The sequence below is a fragment of the Marmota marmota genome, unplaced genomic scaffold (assembly GCF_001458135.2).
Source record: "Marmota marmota marmota unplaced genomic scaffold, marMar, whole genome shotgun sequence".
NCBI lineage: Eukaryota > Metazoa > Chordata > Mammalia > Rodentia > Sciuridae > Marmota > Marmota marmota.
In genome coordinates this window covers 3232516-3253675 of record NW_026000119.1, presented here as the reverse complement: position 1 = coordinate 3253675, position 21160 = coordinate 3232516, and the positions used below count along the sequence as shown (strand labels likewise).

The 21160-nt window shown below is 42.0% G+C and overlaps 1 protein-coding gene and 1 pseudogene across 1 annotated transcript in view; one reads left to right on the top strand and one right to left on the bottom strand.

Annotated features, from left to right (window-relative positions):
- Window positions 1–21160, bottom strand: part of Scd5 (stearoyl-CoA desaturase 5) — a 141248-nt gene that overhangs the window by 43640 nt on the left and 76448 nt on the right. The window contains exon 2 of the mRNA XM_015499158.2: window positions 13533–13663. Coding sequence (XP_015354644.2) covers window positions 13533–13663 — 131 coding nt within the window. The remainder of the gene's footprint in view (window positions 1–13532; window positions 13664–21160) is intronic.
- LOC107153621 lies at window positions 19555–20010 on the top strand (annotated as a pseudogene).

Sequence of the window (21160 nt, the reverse complement as noted above, 5' to 3'; positions counted from 1 at the left end):
CTGGCCTAACATATTTGCTTCTGACCAGACACTAATACAGTTGTTGTGTCCTCTAATTCAATTTTGTGGCTGCTTAAAGTTCCAAAAGGAGAACTTAACCAGGTGGCCTCAAAACATAGCCAAAGGGAATTCCACTTTTATTCATAACACATCTTTATTTCAAGTCAGTAGTGAGATAGAAACTAAGTCCAACATGTCAGCTTGAACAGGAAGGTTTTAAAATAGAAAGTGTGTATATGAGAAAGAGACAGACAAACAGAGACATTCAATCAAGGATCAAATCAGGGGAGTCACTGCTGCTTCCATTGCTTAGGATCTGTAAGGTTCTTTGGAGATCCACTGTCCCTGGGGTCTGAACTGAATCCCTTCCAGGTCAGATGCCTGGACAGAGGACCATTCAAACCGTGATGAAGATTCAGTGCTTTCCCCATTGTTGATACTGAGTCAGCACTGATTTCCTTCTACATAATGCTGACAATCTGTAAGAATAGTCCAGAAAGTCCCCTGAAGGGGCCTGGCACTGTTCTGCACCACCTGGCAAATCATGGCTGTCTGAGGGCAAGCTGCCACCTGCTGCCTTGCCTTCCTGTGGCTCTTGGCCTGCTTAAGTTTTAAAAGCTGAGCAAGAGTTGAAAAGCCAGTCTAAGTGGTTTCAAAAGTTTTTGCTGATGAACTGTAAAGACTGTAAAAAAGTAAAGGGATGTTCATATTTTCTCCCGTACTCTTCATTTAAATCTCTTATAATGAGAATATATTCAAATAAGATTTTTACACTTTTTAAAGATAGATATAATTTTTATACTGGGATTGAATAGGCACTAAGACACATCCCCAGTCCTTTTAATTTTTTTATTTTGAGACAGGTTACTAAGTTGTTTAGCAAGGCTGGCCTTGAACTTGCAATCCTCCTGACTCAGCCTCCTGAGTTGGGGGGATTACCTACATGCACCACTGCATCAGGCTTTTTTTTTTTTTTTAATATTTATTTAGTTGTGAATGAACACACAGTGTCTTTATTTATTTTTATGTGGTGCTGAGGATCGAACCCAGTGCCTCACACATGCGAGGCAAGCCCTTTACCACTGAGCTACAGCCTCAGCCCCTACATCTGGTTTTTTTAATAAACACTTTTAAAATGTCCTGGTGAGTCCTCATATGAATATTTCCAATTTGGATCAGTGGTGTGACCATATTCTAGTCTCCTGAGCAGCCTAGAAAACAATGACACCCCCATAGCAATGAATACACTTAGCTCTCAGATCTCAATTTTTAAATGCTATTCCCCACTAAAAGGAACCAGAGCCCTTGAAAAATGTCTGTTTCAGTACTAGGGTAGAAAAAGTACATAATGGCTTGGTGTGTGCCATTTTGCCAGAAAGAAAGTGCTTGAAAAAGGATGGGTTTTATCAAAAGGGGATATAGGAGTCCATTCATAGGGTCTCCCACTGGAAAAGCCAGTGTAATTTGTGCATTGAAATAAATAATGACAGTAATGGATTATAAGCCACTTAATTAAAAAAATTCATGGGCCCATAATAAATAAACAGGAAGAATTATACATATGTCCTTACTGTATGATGCCAACGAACAAATGTAGAAGTTATAATAGAGTTACAAATCACTAATTTGCAGTTGTCATAGGAATAGTGATCTGGGAATAATCACCAATATATGTTAAAATTATTGAGTAAAAGTTTGATAGATAGAAAATATTTTCATAGGTTAATAATATTTCTATATAAATTATTCATTAATTACAAAAGGAAAAGTAGCAATCTTACAGTGGAGAAACCTGATGGACATCACCCAAGAACTGAAGTTCTTATCACCAATAGTATGACACAGTGATATCACGCACCTCTTTTTTTGTGTATGTGTGTGGTTCTGGGGATTGAACCCAGGGCCTTGTGTATGTGAGGCAAGCACTCTACCAACTGAGCTATATCCCCAGCCCTCATACACTTCTAGTATGATGCTTAGAAGTACACAAGATCACTAATGTAGGGAGGGCTTCCCATATTTTTTATTGGTGCATTATGATCATACACAATGGAAAAATTCATACAAGCATACGATACTAATGTAGTTTTCATACTCCCTAAACACCTATCCTTCTTCACACAAAAACCAGAAACCAATGATGAAGAAACATGAGCAAACCCAACTGAGAAGCATTCTATAAAGTAACGGGCCAATACATGTCATAAGATCAAAGAAAGAGCAAGGAAGCATTACAGATGAAAGGAATCTAGAGAAATGTTACAACTCATTGTAATGCATGATCCTGAGCTGGATCCCAGACCAGGCCCTGGATATAGTATTATATCAACATTAAATTTCCTGACTTTGGTAAGTGTACTAGCTCTATGTGAAAGTGTCTTGGTTATTAGGAAATACACACAGAAATACTTAAGAACAAAGGAGCATGGTATCTGTAATTTACTCTCCAATGATTCAGAAAAAAATATGAATGCACATATATACACATATGGAGAGAATAATAAAGCAAATGAGGCAATATGCTAATATTCAGTGGAAGTGGGTGAAGAGGATACAGGAATTTTTCCTACTATTTTTGCAACTTTTCTGTAAAAAAAATTAAATAGACATTATTTCAAAATAAAAGCTAAAACTAAAAGAAAACTTTCTAAGATGTCCTTATTTAAAATCTGAGTTTTCCCTTTCCCTCCATCCTGATTCAAGTTTTCATCAGTTTTCTTGGGTTCCTGCCCCTCGTCTTTTCATCTCCACAATATCTTTGGATACTATAACATATTCCTTACGTTCATACTCCCCAAACACCTATCCTTCTCTTGCTCATGACTTGAAAACCTCTCCATAACACTTTACTCAAAAATCCAAATTTTATCCTTCTGGGGAAATCAGAAATCTTTGCTGGCCTCAGCATTCTTAGCTTTCCCATTTGATCTTTTGATAAATATTTGCTGACTGGTTATGGGCCAAGAGATAAAGAAGGACAGGACAAGCAAAGTTATTTATGTCTGTAAGGAGTTTGCATTATACAGAGGAGTCAACATGAAACACAAAGTAAATGAATTAAAAATAAAATAGTTTCAGACTGAGATTAGAGCTATGAAATAAATCAATAAGACTTCCAGGGAATAACAAAGAGGAGACATTGATACAGGCAAGTCTTCCCTAATGGAACAATTTTGAGGTTGAGAACCTTTGGGAGTGGCAGTGAGGGAGGGAATGGAGAAACACCTGAGGTCCCAGGAAGCATTGGAAGCAGTCTAGGAACTCAGAAAAGGACGCTGGGTTAGTAGCATGGTGCTAGGGTGAGAGTGGCATGAGAGGTGTTATAGAATAATCAAGAATATATCTGGTCTTTGTTCCTGGTTCTTGACACAGAGCTTGAAACCCTTGGAATTTCTTGAGAGATAGGAGAGCTTTGTTATGCTAATGAAGCATCTTAGGTGCACCTCTAGACAACCTTAGGATGGAGCAGATCACCAGAAAGACCAGTCATAGGATTAGAGTGCGTACTTTGAGATGAGAAGTGACTGGAGATTGAGTTTGATTACATAGCAAATGATTTAATCAATCATACCTATGCAATGAAATCCTGATGAAAACTCTGGACATCAAGGCTCAATAGAGCTTAACACATTGATGAGCAGGGAGGGTGACGTGCCCTGACTCCATGGGGAGAGGGCATGATGGACTCTGAGGCAGGGACCCTTCCAGACTTTGCCTCATGCAGCAATATCATTTGACTGTTCAGGAGCTGCATCCTTCATACTAAAACTGCAGTTGTAACTATGGTACTTTCCAGTGTCCCATGAGTCATTCTAGTGAATTACTGAACCTGGGAGATTATAGGAACCCCAATTTTATATCTGGTTAGTCAGAAGTATCAATAGAGTAGGAACACACTACTATTCTACCATCTTTGCAGTTGATGTCTAAGATGGGGGCAGTCGTGTAGAAGGTTCCACTTTAACTTGTGGGGTTTGATGATGATTCTGAGTGGTTAGTATCAGAACTGTACTGAAGGCCACTAAACTGGGTGAAAACAGAATCAGCATGCAACAGCCTGATGGTGCAGGGCCTTCTAGACCATAATAATAAGGTTGGATTTAATTCCAAATGCAACACTCACCCACTGACAGGTTTGTTTGCTAGAGAATTGTCTAATTTTCAACAAATTCCCTCTGGCCGTGGAATGAAGAAGGGCGAGCACTGAAGCAAGAACTCCAGTTTGGAAGGCTTATTTAGTAGCCTAGCCAAGAGAGGCTCATGACTTGAGCTAGAGGTGGTAGGGACAAGAGGCTTAAAGATCCAAGATATGAATTCATAGCAGAACTGAAGGGAGACTAACAGGCTAAAAGATTGACTGGCAAAAACATATGTAACATCCAGTTTCCTGGTTGGGAAACCTAGGAGAGGAATAATCTGGGAAGAGAAGGTAGAGCGACTTCAGTTTGTGGCACACTGAGTCTGAGATCCAAAAAGAGATGTCATGCAGGGTGTGAGATCTGCAAAACACCATCAGTTTACTTCCTGAATCAGACAGAGGCCACAACTACACTGTGGCTCTGGATGAAATGTGACAATCATTTCTTTCTCTCCACCTTTTCACAAATGTTTCCCCATCTACTCCTTCTTTCTTAGACAAATCCTTTTCACCTTCCAAGTTCAACTCAAAACTCCCTTTTGCATTAGGATTTCTCCAACTGCTCAGCCCATAGTCAGTTCTGCAGCACTAAGGCTCAGCGTGAGGCTTTGGGCAAAGTAACTTGGCACCATCTTGTAAGGGTCTGTCTTTATTGCACACAAGCCTAGCTGGCTCAATTAGATTGTAAAGTCTCATAATAAGGACTATTTCTTATATAGCTCTTGTGTTCCTCATCAGCCTTACAGTGCTTTATGCACCCTTGAATTCAAAAGGAATTAACTAGCAGATTTACATCCAAAACAAGGAAAGATCCAACAGGAAGAAGATAAAAATAATCAAATGTTTCTGCCTTCTAAAAGAGTTGTAAAAAAGCAAGCTTAAAAGTTTCCATTTGGCACACGAAATTCAATAAATTTTACCATTAATTAAAACTGTTGATTCAATGACTCCTATAGATATTCTATCTTAGGAACTTGATAAAGGCATCGAAACAACTTCCCTGAAACATTCCCATAACAAACGCTCTGGTTAGCATTAGAAGGAACTGGGACAGGATGATTGAAGAGCCTGAACCAGGGTGAACAGGATCCATGGTGAAAAACTGCTCAATATCTAACAAGCAGGAGGGACAGAGGCAGCTAGCAGAAGGCCCCACTGTGTCTGTGAGATCTAGTTTATTTAGCATCTTCATTAATGACTGGGAACAAGCCTTATGCATTTTGTTAATAACATTTTTGGCTGGTACTAAATTAGGAGGTTCAGCAGACATCATTGAGGCCAGAGAGATAACACAGATGGATCTAAAGAGATTAGAAATATGAATAGAAATTATCACAATGAGATTTGGCTTAGGAGAAATGCAAATGAAGGCAGCTGGGGAAGAAATCATCCAAAATGCAAAATAATCAGGAGGTTGGGAAACCTCGAAAGAAGCAGCAACATAACAATGTCTGGCAGGAAAGCAGTGGAAGAGAGAATAAGCAGTGACCAAAGTGCCTTCTCAGCCCAGTGGTTGGTGGCAGGTACTAGAGAAGTAGTTTGTCAAGGAACTGCTCTGTGACCACTTCCTTCAGCACCCACGAACATTTCTGGAGACACTGGGGGAAAACTCAACTAAACTCAGACATTTAGGCTTTAGTTTCTTCAATGATCAGAAAAGGCATTAGACTCATGGCTTCTAAGGACCCCCCAGCTCTAACTGTCCATGATTCTAGAAGAAGAGGGCATGGGCAGGAGAGAAAGCACATAGCAAAGGAGTTCCCTGTTCATAACCTTCTAAAGACCTTCTTTATGATCATAGGCAGAATGAATGGGTGAGCTTAAAAGTGTCACCAAAAAGATTCCAAACAGACAGCACTATCTGTGGACTCTTAAACAAGCATATTTTTTCTTGCAATATAGAAGTGGAGCTGAATTAATATATAAAACCTGGTGATTATTTATTTGCAAAAGTACCCTCTACTTTGCCAAGAATTTCTGTCAGTGCAAATTCTCTATGTGCCTTTAAAGTAAATAATATTTTGTTTGTTTTACAAAAATTTAATTACCTAGAAACAGAAATGCAAGCATTGTATAAAGCAAGTATGATCTGCACTAAAGAGGCTCCACTCTACTTGGGGAGGGGAGGGGGATACAAGAGACCAGCCCTGTCGCTTAGTGCGTGCGAATCTGGAACTGCCTTCTGTGCTGAGGCTCTCTGAGGCTGTCACGCTTTCTTTCCCTTGAGGTGCATTTCCTTAGGTGATTTCTCTCATCTCACCTATTTTCCCTGACCTAGATTCCTAGCAAAGATGGAAGGGAGGTATCTTGAGGGAGGAGCAATTTTGTTCTCTACCTTGAAAGGTACACTTTTTATTGGTGGGAAGGACAGAAAAAATAAATGGCGTGCCTCCCACATCAGGCTCAGGAGAGTTTCCTCGGTCTCTCTCCCAGCTCCTGCTCGCACCATTTCATCTGTCAGAGGCTCCTGCCCTGACTGATGGAGTCACGAAGCAGCAGGTATACAGCAACTCCGCTGTGATGAACCAATAAGGGCCCCTCATCACAAGTGAAGGATGAGAGAAGCTGCTCAGAGACAAGCATTTGCTCTTTCCACTTGACTTCCAAATAAACCCCAGAGGGCAAAACGCTGTGGAAAAAGACAAAGTGAGGCATGAGGGGCAAATGCCTTCCAAAACCAAACCAGGATGGCTTCTCAGGGCATCTGGATCAGGACCATTTCTGGGGCTGCCTGTTTATACAGGAGAAGGAACACTATCAACCGGCCACGTCCACCCATCTTGAAAGGAGGAAAACAAATCCTTTCTGCATGAAAAGCTGCACATGTGAGGCTCAGGCTTGTAGTTAGGGCCGGTGGCAAACACTGAAACAAAATCTCTTAAGGGACAGCTAAATCCTGCACAGAGAACCACTTGGTGTCAAGGATTCTTGAGCCTGCAGTAGTGCTCCAATGTTTTGTTCTCTTCTGCTCAACTGCCACTACGTGCTGCTGCTAACACCCAGGACATACTGGAGGGCACTGGCCTCCTTGAAAGCAAGGAGGTTAAGTCTGCCTTTTTGATATACACGACCCACAGAGACCCAGCCTTTGGGGATGGACTATGATCCTAAATCTTGCAGGAAAACTCCAAGGTCTCATGACTGTGGTCTGAGGCTTACCTGTACCAATGAAATGAATGAGGCCATGCTATTCCCCTGCCTAATACCCTGCAGTGCCTTACGATGGCATTTAGTCCAATATCCAAACTCCATGCTGAACTAAAAAGCCCCTGTCCCCCTCTCTGGCCTCTTCTATGATTATCTTCTCCCAAACATGGACCAGTCACACGTGCCATCATTCTGCTCCTTGAACACATTATACCTGTCCCAGATTTCCTTTCGCTCCTCCCTCTATCTGGAATGCTCTTACCCTACTGTTCTGTCCTTTTGGTCTCAGCTCTAAGGTCACCTCCTCAGCAAGGTCTTCTTTGATCACATTTGTTTTGGTTTAAGACATGAGGTGTCCCCAAAAGTTCGTGTGTAAGACGATGGAAGGAGGTTCAGAGGTGAAATGATGAGGCTATGACAGCCTTAACCTAATCAGTGCATGGATCCCCTGATGGGGATTAACTGGGTGGTAACTGAGGCAGGTAGGGTGTGGCTAGAGGAGGTGGGTCAGTGTGGTGTGCCTTAGGGGTGTATATTTTGTCCCTGGAGAGTGGAGCTATCTCTCTCTCTCTCTGCTTCCTTGTGCCATCTCCTGAGCAGCTTTCCTCTACCGCACTCTTCTGCCATGATCGTGATGTTCTGCCTCACCAAGGACCCAGAGCAATGGAGCCTATGGACTGAGACCTCTGCAACCATGAGCCTCCAAGTAAAGTTTTCCTCCTCTAAAATTGTTCTTGTCAGGTCTTTTGGTCACAGTGATGAAAAAGGTGACTGAAAATACATTCTCTAATTTCTTAGAGCACCACCTCCCTGGTGCTGTTTATCATAGAGCTGCATTTGAGCTCTTGATATCCTTCTTCTTGCTCTGGGCATATTTGTTTATTCCTTTGCTTGTGTTCATTTGCTCTTTCTCCCTCTGTAACACGCACATCCTGAGGACAGGGACCTTGTCTGTCTTATTCTCCAGTGCCTGGATAAATATATATTCAGATGCTCTGAGAAGCATTAGGGCAGGCCAGGAAACAGGTGGCCTCTGGAGTATGCCACCTACATTGGAAGCCCTCTCTGTCACTTAAACCCATATATCCTTAGACAGGTCACATAGCATCTTTTCTTTCTGTTTTCTCACCTATCAAATGAGGAAAACCTAATTTGTAGCATGTTAGCAGATGACTATATAAAAGTACCTGATGAAGTGCTGGTATGTGGTTAGCATTCAATAATCATCTTACTCTATTCTGTTGTTATTCTTGTTGTAATTATTATATTCTTGCCAAAGTCTATGACCCATGGTTTCATGATTCACTTAACATATTTATGTGTAAAGTTTGTTCCATTCACAAATCACACTGTAACCCTAACAGAACAAGCTAAGCCATTCTCTCCACATTCACAGTGAGATAAAAGCTGGACAAACTGAAAGCTGACAACTCTTCTTACGTCTATTGGAGATCAAGCTCATAAGACATATGGCTGCCCCCTAAACTAGACAGAGGCAGCACAGAGGATCAGGGGAGCAGAAACCCAGGAGCAAAGCCCAGAACTAGAGCCAGTACAGGTTGGAGCACTTGAAACCATAACTGATAGATTGCTGGAGGCTCATTGTGGTCAACCTAAGAGCTAAAACTCCTGAGGGTGCCCAGTCCTAGGGGACCCCAACCCTACCATGAATTGTTCTCACTATGATTTCTGAAAAACGTCCCTGGGTTTCCTGCAGGAGGAGGAGAAAACCAACCATTTTGAATTATGGCCAGAACTCTTCATTCTCCCTAACAAGGCCTGTACTCAGAGAAACTACTTCACCAGAGCCTAGCCAACTGGAATCTTACCAAAGCCTAACTACTCTAGGGGAAGGAAAATACCCAACTCAGGAACACTAAAAGACTGAGACCTAATCATAGACTGCTTCCTGTGTTAATCATCATTCTGTGACCGTGACAAAATACTTGAGAGAATCAATGTAATAAGGGGAAGATGTTTATTTTGACTCTCTGTTTCAGAGGCTCCCATCCATGGACATTGTCTCTGATGCTTTGGGACCATGGCAGTACATTGCATCATGGCAGGGCATGTGGCAGAGGAGGCCTGTTCACCTCATGGCAACCAGGAAGAAAAAATGAGATGAGGGGCCAGGGTCCTAATATTTCTTTCAAGGGCACATGCCCAATGGCCTAACTTCTTCCACTAGGTCTCAATTTCTAAAGGTTCTACTACCTGCCAGCAGTGCCAGGCTAGGGCTCATGGGCTTGTACGGGATGTTCCAGATCTTTATAGAATGCTTCCCTTTCCTCCACGTTATTACCACATCATTAGGGGTCATTACCAGAGGTTGCAATGGAAAGAATTGAAAGCCCAAGAAGAAGTTTCTAGGAAAACCAAAGACAATGAAGGTAACAGAAGGAAAAGGACTTAGGTCAGAAAATCAGGCCAACATAAAGAAAGAGCATCAGGGGACAAATGAAGATAAAATAAAAACATATTTTTAATTCTTAACTGGTCTAAAACATAACAGTTTGCTCAAAAATAATACTAGCAACAACGCATCTGGTGATTTTAGCCTAGAATAAATAAAAATGAATGGCAACAATGTCATAAGGGTCAGGAGGGAGAAATGAATTGGGTATTTGCAACACTGCAAAGTGGTATAGTATTTTTTTTTTGAGGTGCTGGTGATTGAACCCAGGGCCTCAAGCATGCTAAGTTAAGTGCTCTATGGTACAGTATGACTTGAAAGTGTACTAGGATTAATTGTAAATGTACATTGCAAATTCTAGGAAACCACTAATTTTTTTTAAAGTGTCATTGATATGCTAAGAGAAGAGAGAAAATAGAATCATGCAAAAATCAGTAAAAATCACAAAGGACAGAAAAAGAACAGAAGACAGAAATAGGAAATGAGAACAAGGGTAATAAATAGAAGACAGGAACATAGTAGATATTAATCCAACTGTATCAGTAGTCACTTTAAATGTGATGGTCTAAGTTAGAAGATAGAGACTTGGGCTGGGGATGTAGCCCACAAATGAGCATGTGCTTATCATGCATCAGGGCCTGGGATAATACCCACCCACCAAAAAGACGAGGCTATTCAGAGTGGATTAAAAAAAAACTGACCAACCATATGCTGTGTGCAAATCACACTGTAGGACACCACATAGGAACTTCCATGTGTAAGCCAAAAGATCCCCAGCCGGAAGCTCAGGAGACCTGAGTTTCTGTCTGAGTCTATCCACCACTGACAAGTCACTAATGTTCTCTGAGTTACATGTTCACCTCTTTGAAAAGATAAGAGGATTTAGACTGAATTCCCTAAGGTTACTTCCATCTTTAAATCTTATGTCTCATGACCCAATGAGGAAATGGGCCATCGTTGAGGAGGATGAAGCATCTAGCAGGTGCTTTTAATTGGACTGGGTTCACAAGAGAGTCAGTGCAGCCAGCAGATGTGGGTGTGCAAACACAAGAGCACAAAACCAGTCCTGATGACTGTTCCTGGAAACTGGAGACCACTGAACAGCAGGAATCCCTCACCTTGGTCCACAACTGACTAGGACAAAATTATAAGGAAATTGCAAGCCATCTTTAGGTTGACTTGCATCCTATTAAAAAGGGAGGAGGTCAGGCCAGAACTCAGGGGGTTGTTGCAGAATAACAAGGGAGTAAAGGGGCTAGAGGGTTTTTACAGTTCCTGTCAGAAATCCTGTTCCATCGTCATCTTTTCAAACTAAAAGTGCCCCCACTTTTCCTGACTGATGCATATCTTCTCTACAGAAGAAACAGAAAAGAGAGCTTTAATTTTAAGATTGTTCTTAATGATCAGGATCTTGTGTGCAGTATCTAGCCTAAGAGATAACTATGGCATGCCTTGTCCATTTTGGCCGAAGATATGGACATTCTGATGGAGGGAAAGTCGGGGGGGAACCTTTGAGACACTTTAAAAATCCAGGGGAACATCAAAGGGAACTAAGTCAATGGCTGCATTAAGTTGGGGTTGGGGGTCAATACCCTACATGGGCAGATCACCACATATTTTTTCACTCTTCCAGGTTGTTCTCCTCTGGAGATTAAATGATCTAGACTGACTGTTCTTTCCCACTGATACCAATATACATAGTTATGGAAGCCAGCCCTACGCTTACCTTAACACCCTTTGTTTAGTGACATTGTCATGTAAAACCAGACCCATGAAGCACTAAATTTCCACTGAGATATTCTGGGAATTCTAATATCCCACTAGATAAAAAAGCCCCCTTGAGGGCAAGGATTTTGAGTGATATTCATTGTTAGACCCAGTGCCTATACTAAGTGCTTAATAAATATTTGTTGAATGAATAAAAAAATCACCACAAATGTGGGTCTTGAAGGAAGTGTGCATAGTCGAATATGATTTCTAAAAATGCTTTTCAAAGCTATTCATTTTTTAAATTTATTTAACAATTAGTGAACATTTTCTATATGATAGCTACCAGAATATAGAAATGAGATAGTATGTGGATTCTCATAAAACACAAGAGGAAGAATAATACTAATAGAATGCTATTAGAAGCTTAATGCTTTTTCCCCCCAATAATTTCATCCTCCTATCAATTATTATTATGCTCCCTTTGCAGACAAAGAAACTGGGATTTGCATAAAAGCAGACTAAACAGCACATCTAGCAAACAGTAGAGCCAAGGATCTTGGTACTTCCCTAGCATGTATTTTCTTCCCCAAGTAAGTTAAAATCACAGCCCGACATTCTGTTATGTGATGTTTTGTTAAGGACAATTTGGTTTTAAAATATTGAGTTACAAACAAATAATTTCATTGGGAAAATAAGAATCAGAGTTTTAGGCTCTCAGTCACGAGTTATTTATCTTGGAAAAAAAATCCAAGAATAGGGATGTTTTATAACTACTTGAATGTGCAACTGGAGGTTAAAAATAATAAACTGCTTGAACAAAATAAATGAAAATATTGAGTTTAGCCCTGAATGGCATCACAGAACTAAGTCAATGAGTTTCTAAGTGATGATAAACAGAATACAACATTGAAATAAGAACATGGTTAAACTCAAAATAAAGTGCAGCATAGTTCCCTTTGCCAACATGGAACCAAGAACATGGAACCAAGAAGTAGTCAAGCTCTCCTTTGTGTGTAGTAGGGTCTTTCCTAGGACCCTGGACTAATTTCTGACTGTGCCTGAATTCTCTAACCAGTACATATCCATATCACCAACTGTGTTTCCCAAACTGATCTACTGTGTTAAGTCCTGTTTGCTCTGGGAAAGCTGAAACTGTGGAGGGAATCCTAAAGCTCGGGACATGAATTCATAGCCACAAGAGAAACGCTCAGGGTCAGACTCTCTTCTAGGGAAGCAGGTGGACATGCCAGCTGTGAGGGTGCCGGTTTCCCCAGAACCAAAGGCAGCTTCAGGAATCACCATTCCTTCCTAATGGTGGAAATAAACAGAGCCTAGATTGATCTGCACACATATATGGGCAGAAACTTTGAAACAAGTTGTTCCTATCTGTGCTGCTTAATTAATAGGTGAAGAATTAGGGGCAGTGGGGGGAAATCTGTGATCAAATAAAAATCCCAGCAGCTCAGAAAGTGCCCAAGGTGGTGGGAAATGGTCTAGGACTGAAATTGTCCTAAAGGATAGGGCCAAATCCTGGTGCACTGGTGACCTCTTACACTGTGATAGGTCCCTGGAATTTTCAATGATTACTTAACAACCCTGCAAATGAAATCATACTCTTTTACAAATGAATAAAGTGGAGATGAGGAGTGATTCCCAGCCAGCAACCATCAGAGCAGAATCCCTGAGTCTTCCAACACGGGGTCAAAAAGCCTTTCCACCAAGGCCTTGTAGGGTAAGCTCAGGACACTGATTTGTAAGAAAATGACTATGGAGTCAGATTGATCTGCGTTTGCCCACCTTGGATTTTAGCCCTATAACTTGGGCAAGTTTTCTAACTTCATTAAACTTCTATTTCCTCATCTGGCTCATGAGGCTCTTGTGAGGATCAAATGTGATATACATAGCGCATGCTTAGCACAGAACTTGGCCCCTGGTTAGAGCTGGACAAATGTTGAGGGCTTCAGGGCATGTTTCTAGCATAAATGCTAGAAAAAAATGGGGACAGAGAGTGCTTGGGGCCTGAGCACTGACTAGGACCAGGGTGGAGAGTGTCAGCCCACCTCTCTCTTCCTCCCACACTGCCTTCTGCACTGGGTCCCCTCAGCAGAAACCCTCCTTTCCCACCTGGAAAGCCATGGAGTTGGCAGCAGCCAAAAATATCCTCAGGGGCAGCTTGGCCTTGTAGGACCTGTGGCTCCACAAGCGATGGGCACCAGCTGTCACACCCAGAGCAGTCAGGAGGAAGCAGAAGTAGGCTGTAAGACATAGAACAGAGAATGTCAATAATTGTCACTGAGCCCTTCAATATCCCCATGTGTCTTCCCTTCCCGAGTAGCAACCCATGTGAAATGACATCAGAGGAAGGATCTGCAACGTGAAGAATTAGTAACTTGAGAAGTCTTTTTATTGATTGGTAGCTTTCCAGTACCAGACAGAAGCAGAGAGAAATTTCAACCTGAGTTCAGGAGGTTTTAAGTGTCATTTCCCCCTCTATATCAAACAAATCTTTAATTTGCTATTGTTTCTCGCTGACCTTGATGCAAAGTCACAAACATATGAACAGGCATATGTGACCTAGGCCTGCCCTCACTTCTGCAGTGAGATTGATCTCTGTTCTGCCTCCTCATTGGCTCCCATGCCAGGGTGAGTGTTATGTGAACAGTATACTTCTGAGTGGCTGTGCCTATTATCATGGGACCACGGGCATTGGTTTGAAGGAAATTGGGCCAGACTTAAGAGCAATGAAGTCTGACTCAAGGCCAGTGAGAATAGGGATAAGGCTGACCGGAGGAACAGCAAGACTTGTCTTCTAGAAATCCTCACTTATATCATCATGAGGGCCTGAGATAGGAAGATGGCCAGCTGGGGACATTTTTCTACAGTGGGGCTTTCTGAGTGTCACACACTTAAACATATGTCCATCTCTCACACTCATCACAAGTGTTGTTGCATTCATTTTATAGTTGAGGAGCAGCATCTCTAAGAAGTTGACTGGCAAGTTCTACATCTCAACTCAAGTCAGTCTTGTTCCCATGCCTCTGACCAGAGACCCCCATACCACCACTGCTACTGTTGGTGATGGTGGTGATGGTGATGGAGGTGGAGGTGGTTGGTGGTGAAGTTAGAGATGGTAGTGGCAATGGTGGTGGAGGTGGTGGTGAAGATGGTCATAATGGTGATGGTGGTGATGATCCTAATGGTGATGGAGGGGGAGGTAGTGGTATTTTTGGAGGTAGGAGTGGTAGTGGCGATGGTGGTGGATGTGTTGGTGATAAAGGTAGAGTGATAGTGGTGATGGTGGTGGAGGTGGTGGTGGAGATGGCATTGGTGATAAATGTAGTGGTGATGGAGGTGGTGGTGGTCAATGTGATAGTGGTGATGGTAGAGGATGTAGTGATGGTGGTGGTGGAGGTGTAGGTGGAGGTGGTGGAGATAAAGGTGGTAGTGGCGATGGTGGTGGAGGTGGTGGTAGTCATGGTTTGCTCTTTGCCTGGAGGCCTGGGAGTGGAATAAGTCCATGGTAGAAAATAGAAGCACAGGGACCCAAAAATGATGACTATTGAGATAATCGTAACTACTATAGTAGTGGCAAAGCAATGTGCCCACATAATGCTAAATATTTTACTTGATTATCTTACAACTCTATGGGGTTTGTAAAATGGGAGTTCCTGACCACTATACTAGTCTTTGCCTCCAGGAGACATCAAGTAAGTTTTATCTTCTCTTCCCCACCCCCTACTGTCATCTTGGATATTGGATCTCAATCTAATGTAAAAGTGAGCTGCTTCCTTATTGGAGGAAGAGTCCTAACCCAGACCATAGGAATGTGGGCTTTACAAAATTCCTTCAAGCACTTAACATAGCCAGGGCCCTCCATAAAGAACTGCCAGAGAGAAAGTGTCAGGCTGTTAGCCATGAGCTGTGATTTGCCAAATTAAAAAAAAAAAAAAAAAAAAAAAAGCCTTGAACTGTGAGAGCAGCTGTAAATAGTCCCAGGCCAAGATGCTTATGTAGGGAGCCCACCATAGCACTTCTCTGGAAGAATTCTACGGCAACGTAGATCAATATACACAAATATATCAATATACATATTTAACAGGAGCCCAATATTACATCTTCCAAAAGTTAAGTGTTTGACAGATCTTGTTCTCAGTCTATATTTATATGGTTCTGAAAACAAGATTTAGTCTTAGCCCTGAGACGAATGAGTCCCTGAATATACGTTGTTTTCATGAACTTCACAAATCATTCCTTACTTGAAAGGTTAAAAAGCAAAAAACAAACAACAATCTGCCCACAAATCACAGAAAGTGCAGCAAATAAAAAGCTCTGATCTTTGTTATTATAATTTAACCTTAGTCAGGAGTCTATGAAATGGATAGTTATTTTCCATGTCATCCATGGCCTTCATGTCTCTACTAATAACTTTTTTCAGCTATCAAGTAGTTAGGAAACAAGTAAAATCTAGAATGGAAAAACTTAATGTGACTCTATTTTGCCAGTGGGCTGACACTGGACCTTAGATGCAATCAAATTAATTTGAAGACTCCATGAAAAGCACGGCCCCCAAATGAATCACTCCAACCTACATTTCCCAGTCAGACCACTACCACAGACTGTGGCTTTGTCTTGTCCTTTTGGGAAACTCCAAAAATTTAGGAGTTATGTACATGAATGGTGTGTCCATGCCCAAAACACTAACAAAGAACTCAAACTAAGGACTGAACTGGGCAGTAGTGGATGTTGGTTTTCCATGGTCCTTCATGAAATCCAGGCCTGACCTGGAACAGTACCCTATCTTCCTGATAATGAGAATAAACATTTGACCCAACATTTCTCTTTCTTCTGGTTCAAAGCCCAATCCAGGGTTAACCAAGGTCACATATCACAAGATAAGATATGCTGTTTGCATTAATAAAGAATGAGGCCAAGAAGGGAAGACGCAAAGATGACAGAGGTATCCATGAGAGCCAGAGGGAGAATTATTGGCCTTGAGCTACTGATTGAAGGCTCAGGAGCTCTGCAGTTCCTATTTGATCCTATGGGCCTCCCTAGTATATTTCTGAGCTACGATAGTCCACAAATCCTTTTTTCTTATTTAAACTAGTTTGGATTTCTGAGGCTTAAATCCTACAAACCCTCTTGGGAGGAAAGCAACCCTCTGATCATGATTCAAATGAGGATAAACCACAAAAACCCCAAGCTGATCTGAGGATTTATAAACTGTCCCTTTACAGGATTCAGTATTCCTGTTTTGATGGGGCCAAGTCTCTGTTCTTCTCTTCTGTGGTCTTTATGTCAATTAATATTCAAACAAAATTTCTGGTAGGTGCTGGCCAGCTGGCTCTGAGGTGATAAAATTGACACAGAATTGATAACTTTGAAAACAAAAAAGGTGTAATGAGCAACACTGAACCCTTTACCAACTAGCTATGCCTTTAACAGAAAGGTCAATAAAAACCAGAATCACAAGATGACCAAACACCAACAAACAAGTATAGTGTCCTGGATGCAAACGAGTTACAGACTGTGGTTAGCTCAAACACACACACACAAAAAAAAAAAAAAAAAAGAAAAAAGAAATGCATTAAAAAGATGTCGAGTAGCCTGGAGAACTCCAGGGAGGTCTGCAGGACAGACCTTTGCCTGCAGCCTCCAACATAGCCCTACCATTTTCCACCTCCTGGCCTTGTGCTATCTCCTCCCTGCCAAAGGAATATAGCGACATTGAGCGAATGCCAGTTCCATGATTAGGTTACAAAACACTTGCTAGCAGATTCTCTCAAGCTGTTTGTGATGAAGCAAGGCCCACACAGCAAGAAATCGGGGGTTCCTCCAACCAATCACCAGCAAGGAAATGAGGTGTTTCAGTCAGCTTTTTTGCTGCTGTTACCCAAAGACTTGACAAGAACTATTTCAGAGGAAGAAAAGTTTACTTGGGGCTCATGGTTTCAGAGGTCTCAGTTCATAGAAGGCTGACTCTGTTGCTATGGGCCCAAGGTGAGGTAGAATATCGTGGCAGAAATGTGTGGTAGAGAAAATCAGCTCAGGACATGACAAAATATATACTCCAAAATCACACCCACACCCTACCTGCCTACCATTACCACCAGATAATACCTATCAGGGGATTGGGTTATAACTCTCATCATCTAATCATTTCACCTCTGAACCTTCATGCATTGTCTCACACATGAGCTTTTGGGGGACACCTCATATCTAAACTATGACATGAGTCCCTCAGTCTCTTAGTCACAAGGAACCAGATCCTGCCTACAACAATGTGAGTGATCTTGGAAGCAGATCCCTCCCGCAGTGAGCCTTCAAATGAGACTGCAGCCCTGGCCAATACACTGCAGTCTCTTGCGATACCCTGAGACAGAGGACTCGTTAAGCCATGCCTGAATTCCTGCCCCAAAAAAGCTATGATAAAGGAGATGTGTTTTTGTTTTTAAAACAAAACTTAGAGCAAAATGCTAAATGTGGAGGTAATCTGTTTTGCAACAAGAATTAATATAAGACTTAAGCAGGAACCTTGCCTTCAGGTAAGGAAAGTGCATCTTTAAATTCTGGTTGGAGAAGAGTTTGTCATCTACCGACAGAAAGCAGACTGGTATTGCATGGTGCTAGTGGGGGGGAAGTAAGAAGAGACGGGAGTGACAGCCAGAGGGTTTGATCAGTGAGAGGGGACAAAAGTATTTTAAAACTGATTTGATGATACTTGCCCAATTCTGTGAACAGATTAAAAACCAAAGAACTGTACATTTCAAATGGGTGAATTATACAGTATGTAAGTTATATAACTCAATAAAACCATTATTTTAAAAAATTTTAGTTGTAAATGGACATAATATCTTTATCTATTTTTATGTGGTGCTGAGGATCAAACCCAGTGCCTCACACATGCAAGACAAGTGCTCTACCACTGAGTTAAAACCCCAGCCCAATAAAACTATTATTTAAAAAAGCAAATTATTAGTGAATTACTAGTAGTTTTTACTATGCATATTATTTTTCAATGTGAAATTAAATAGATAAAACAAAACATACAAAACCTGACAGATTACCTAGGATGCCACCAGGATCATCAACACCCCTGACACTCTCATAGCATGGACCCTGAAATCTCCCACCATTGCCAAGAAGATCTCTTTGATCCTAGGCCTATGCCTGAATCCACCAAGATCCAAGATTCTGAGGCAGAAACATCCCAATACCCACAGTTGGGTCATAAACCCAAGCTCTAGCATCCAATGTCAAGAAGAAGGAGAACCCACGGCTCCTCGGGCTTCCACAGTGGAAGCCAGAGTCTCCCATCTATCCAGATTCTCCTGTTTGGTGAGATATTGGTAAAATTATTGTTAGTGACCCCACCCCCACCCCTACCGCCATACCATATGGCAGAAAATATTCCTAGAGAGATAATAGAAACCAAAAATTAGAGCTCTCTAAATTCTGGACCTGTAAAGAAGGAGAGATAAGACAGCCCCTTCAAGAGCCAGGTATTAGACAGAAGGAAGCAATTATCAGTGTTCTCTAATCCTCACTTAAAATCCACGTCTCTCTAGCATGAGAGTGAGAATTAATAAATTATAGCTACCATCGATTGAGAGCTTTTGATGTGCCTGGCCCTGCTATAAGTTATATATAGTAACTCATTTAATACTCACCTCAGGTCGAAAGAGTAGGTAACATTATGATCTCTATTATGCAGATGAAGGAAACTATACTGAAAGTGATAGAGGCAGGACACAATCTCAGGAAGAGGCCTGCTCTGAACAAACCTGTTGATTGCTGACCCCTGGAGGTGGCCTGCAGTCTAGCAGGAGGAGCATGAATGTATCATTTCCTTTCAGTCAGCTCAGAACACAAGCTGAAAGTCAAAGCCCTTGTTTTACCTTGTGCCTTTATCAGCTCACATGTTTTCTCTCCCACCAACAACACCTTCACCATGATTCTGCACCTGGTTCAGCCTCAGTTGGACATAAACATAAGCACCAGGCAACCCAGGATTTCATGGCACAGTTGACTGAGCTCTTAATATGTACCAGTCCCTTGGCTCAGAGCCAGGTTTGCCTAAGGCTATACCAAGAGGGTCCTTTCCCTCCTGGAGTTAATGGCAGTTTGAAAAGTGAATTAACTGCTATGTAATAGAAATTATGGCAAGAGCCGCAGAGAAAATGAACAGAATACAATCCTTCGCGCCCTTCCTTTTCAACTTGGGCCTGGCATAACGTCTCCTGCAGAGCAAGGTGATGAGAAGAAGGGCTGTTCTGCCATCAACAAGGTCCAGACCCGGGTATACACCATCAACATTCACAAGCACATCTGTGGAGTGGGCTTCAAGAGATGTACTCTTTGGGCACTCAAAGCAATCTGGAAATTTGCCATGAAGGAGATGGGAACTCCAGATGTGCGAATTGATACCAGGCTCAACAGCTGTCTGGGCCAAAGGAACAAGGAATGTCCCATATCGTATTCGTGTGCTATTGTCCAGAAAATGTGAAGATGAAGATTCACCAAACAAACTCCATTTTGGGTAACCTGCATCTCTGTTACCACATTCAAAAATCTACACACAGTCAATGTGGATGAGAACTAACTGCTGATTGACAAATAAAGTTATAAAACTTAAAGAAAGAAAGAAATGAACAGAATAATAGGCAAGAGATTAAAAGGGGGATAAGTTAGTTTGAGGACCAGAGAAGGCTTTGCAGAGGCAGTTCCCACACCCTCAGGATGAGGAGTTACCCAAGCAAGATGGGAGAAAGCAAGATTCAGGCAGAGGAACCAGCAGCTACAAAACCCTAAGGCTAAAAACAGGGATCTGTTTTTAAAAAGCTTCATTACACCTGTAATCCCAGAGGCTTGAGAGGCTGAGGCAGAAGGATCGCAAGCTCAAACCTAGCCTCAGCAATGGCAAGGTGCTAAGCAACTTAGGGAGACTCTGTCTCTAAATAAAATACAAAATAGTGGTTGAGTGCCCCTCAATCCCCAGTACTCGCCCCACCCCCAAAAAAGCTCGCATCTGACCACTTCCCCTGCCAACTAGCATGGTGTTACAGCTTGGATATGAGATGGCCCTCAAAAGCTCCTGTGTTGATGTGGGAATGTTCAGGGGTGAAATGATTAGATTATAAGAACTGTAACCTACTCAGAGGATTAGGATTAATAATTTGAAAAGGCTAATTGGGTGGTAACAGTAAGCAGGTGGGACACGACTGGAGGAGGTGGGTCGCTGAGGACACACTGTGGGGATCATACAACTTGTCCCCCGGCTCCCTCCTTCTCTCTGCTTCCTGGCTGCCATGTCCTGAGCAGCTTGCCTCTGACACTCCCTTCAGCATGATGCTCCTCTGCCTCACCTCGGGCCCAGAGGATGAAGCTGGATGACCATGATCTGAAACCTCTGAGCCCCAAATAAACTTTTCCTCCACTGAGTTCTTCTTGTCGAGTGTCTTGGTCACAGTGATGAAAAGCTAGCTAACACAGATGCCTATTGTTAAAAAAAAATTAAACAGAAAATAACCAGTATTGTCATGGATGTAGAGAAATAGGAACCCTGGCACACTGCAGGTGGAACGTGAAATGATGCAGCAGATGCAGGAGTGTTTGGTGGTTCCTCAAAAAGCTAAACACAGAACTACCATTTGATCCAGCAACTCCACTTCTAGGTTTATACCCAAAAGAACTGAAAGCAGGGACTCAACAGATGCTGGGACATTCACATTCACAGCAGCATCATTCACATA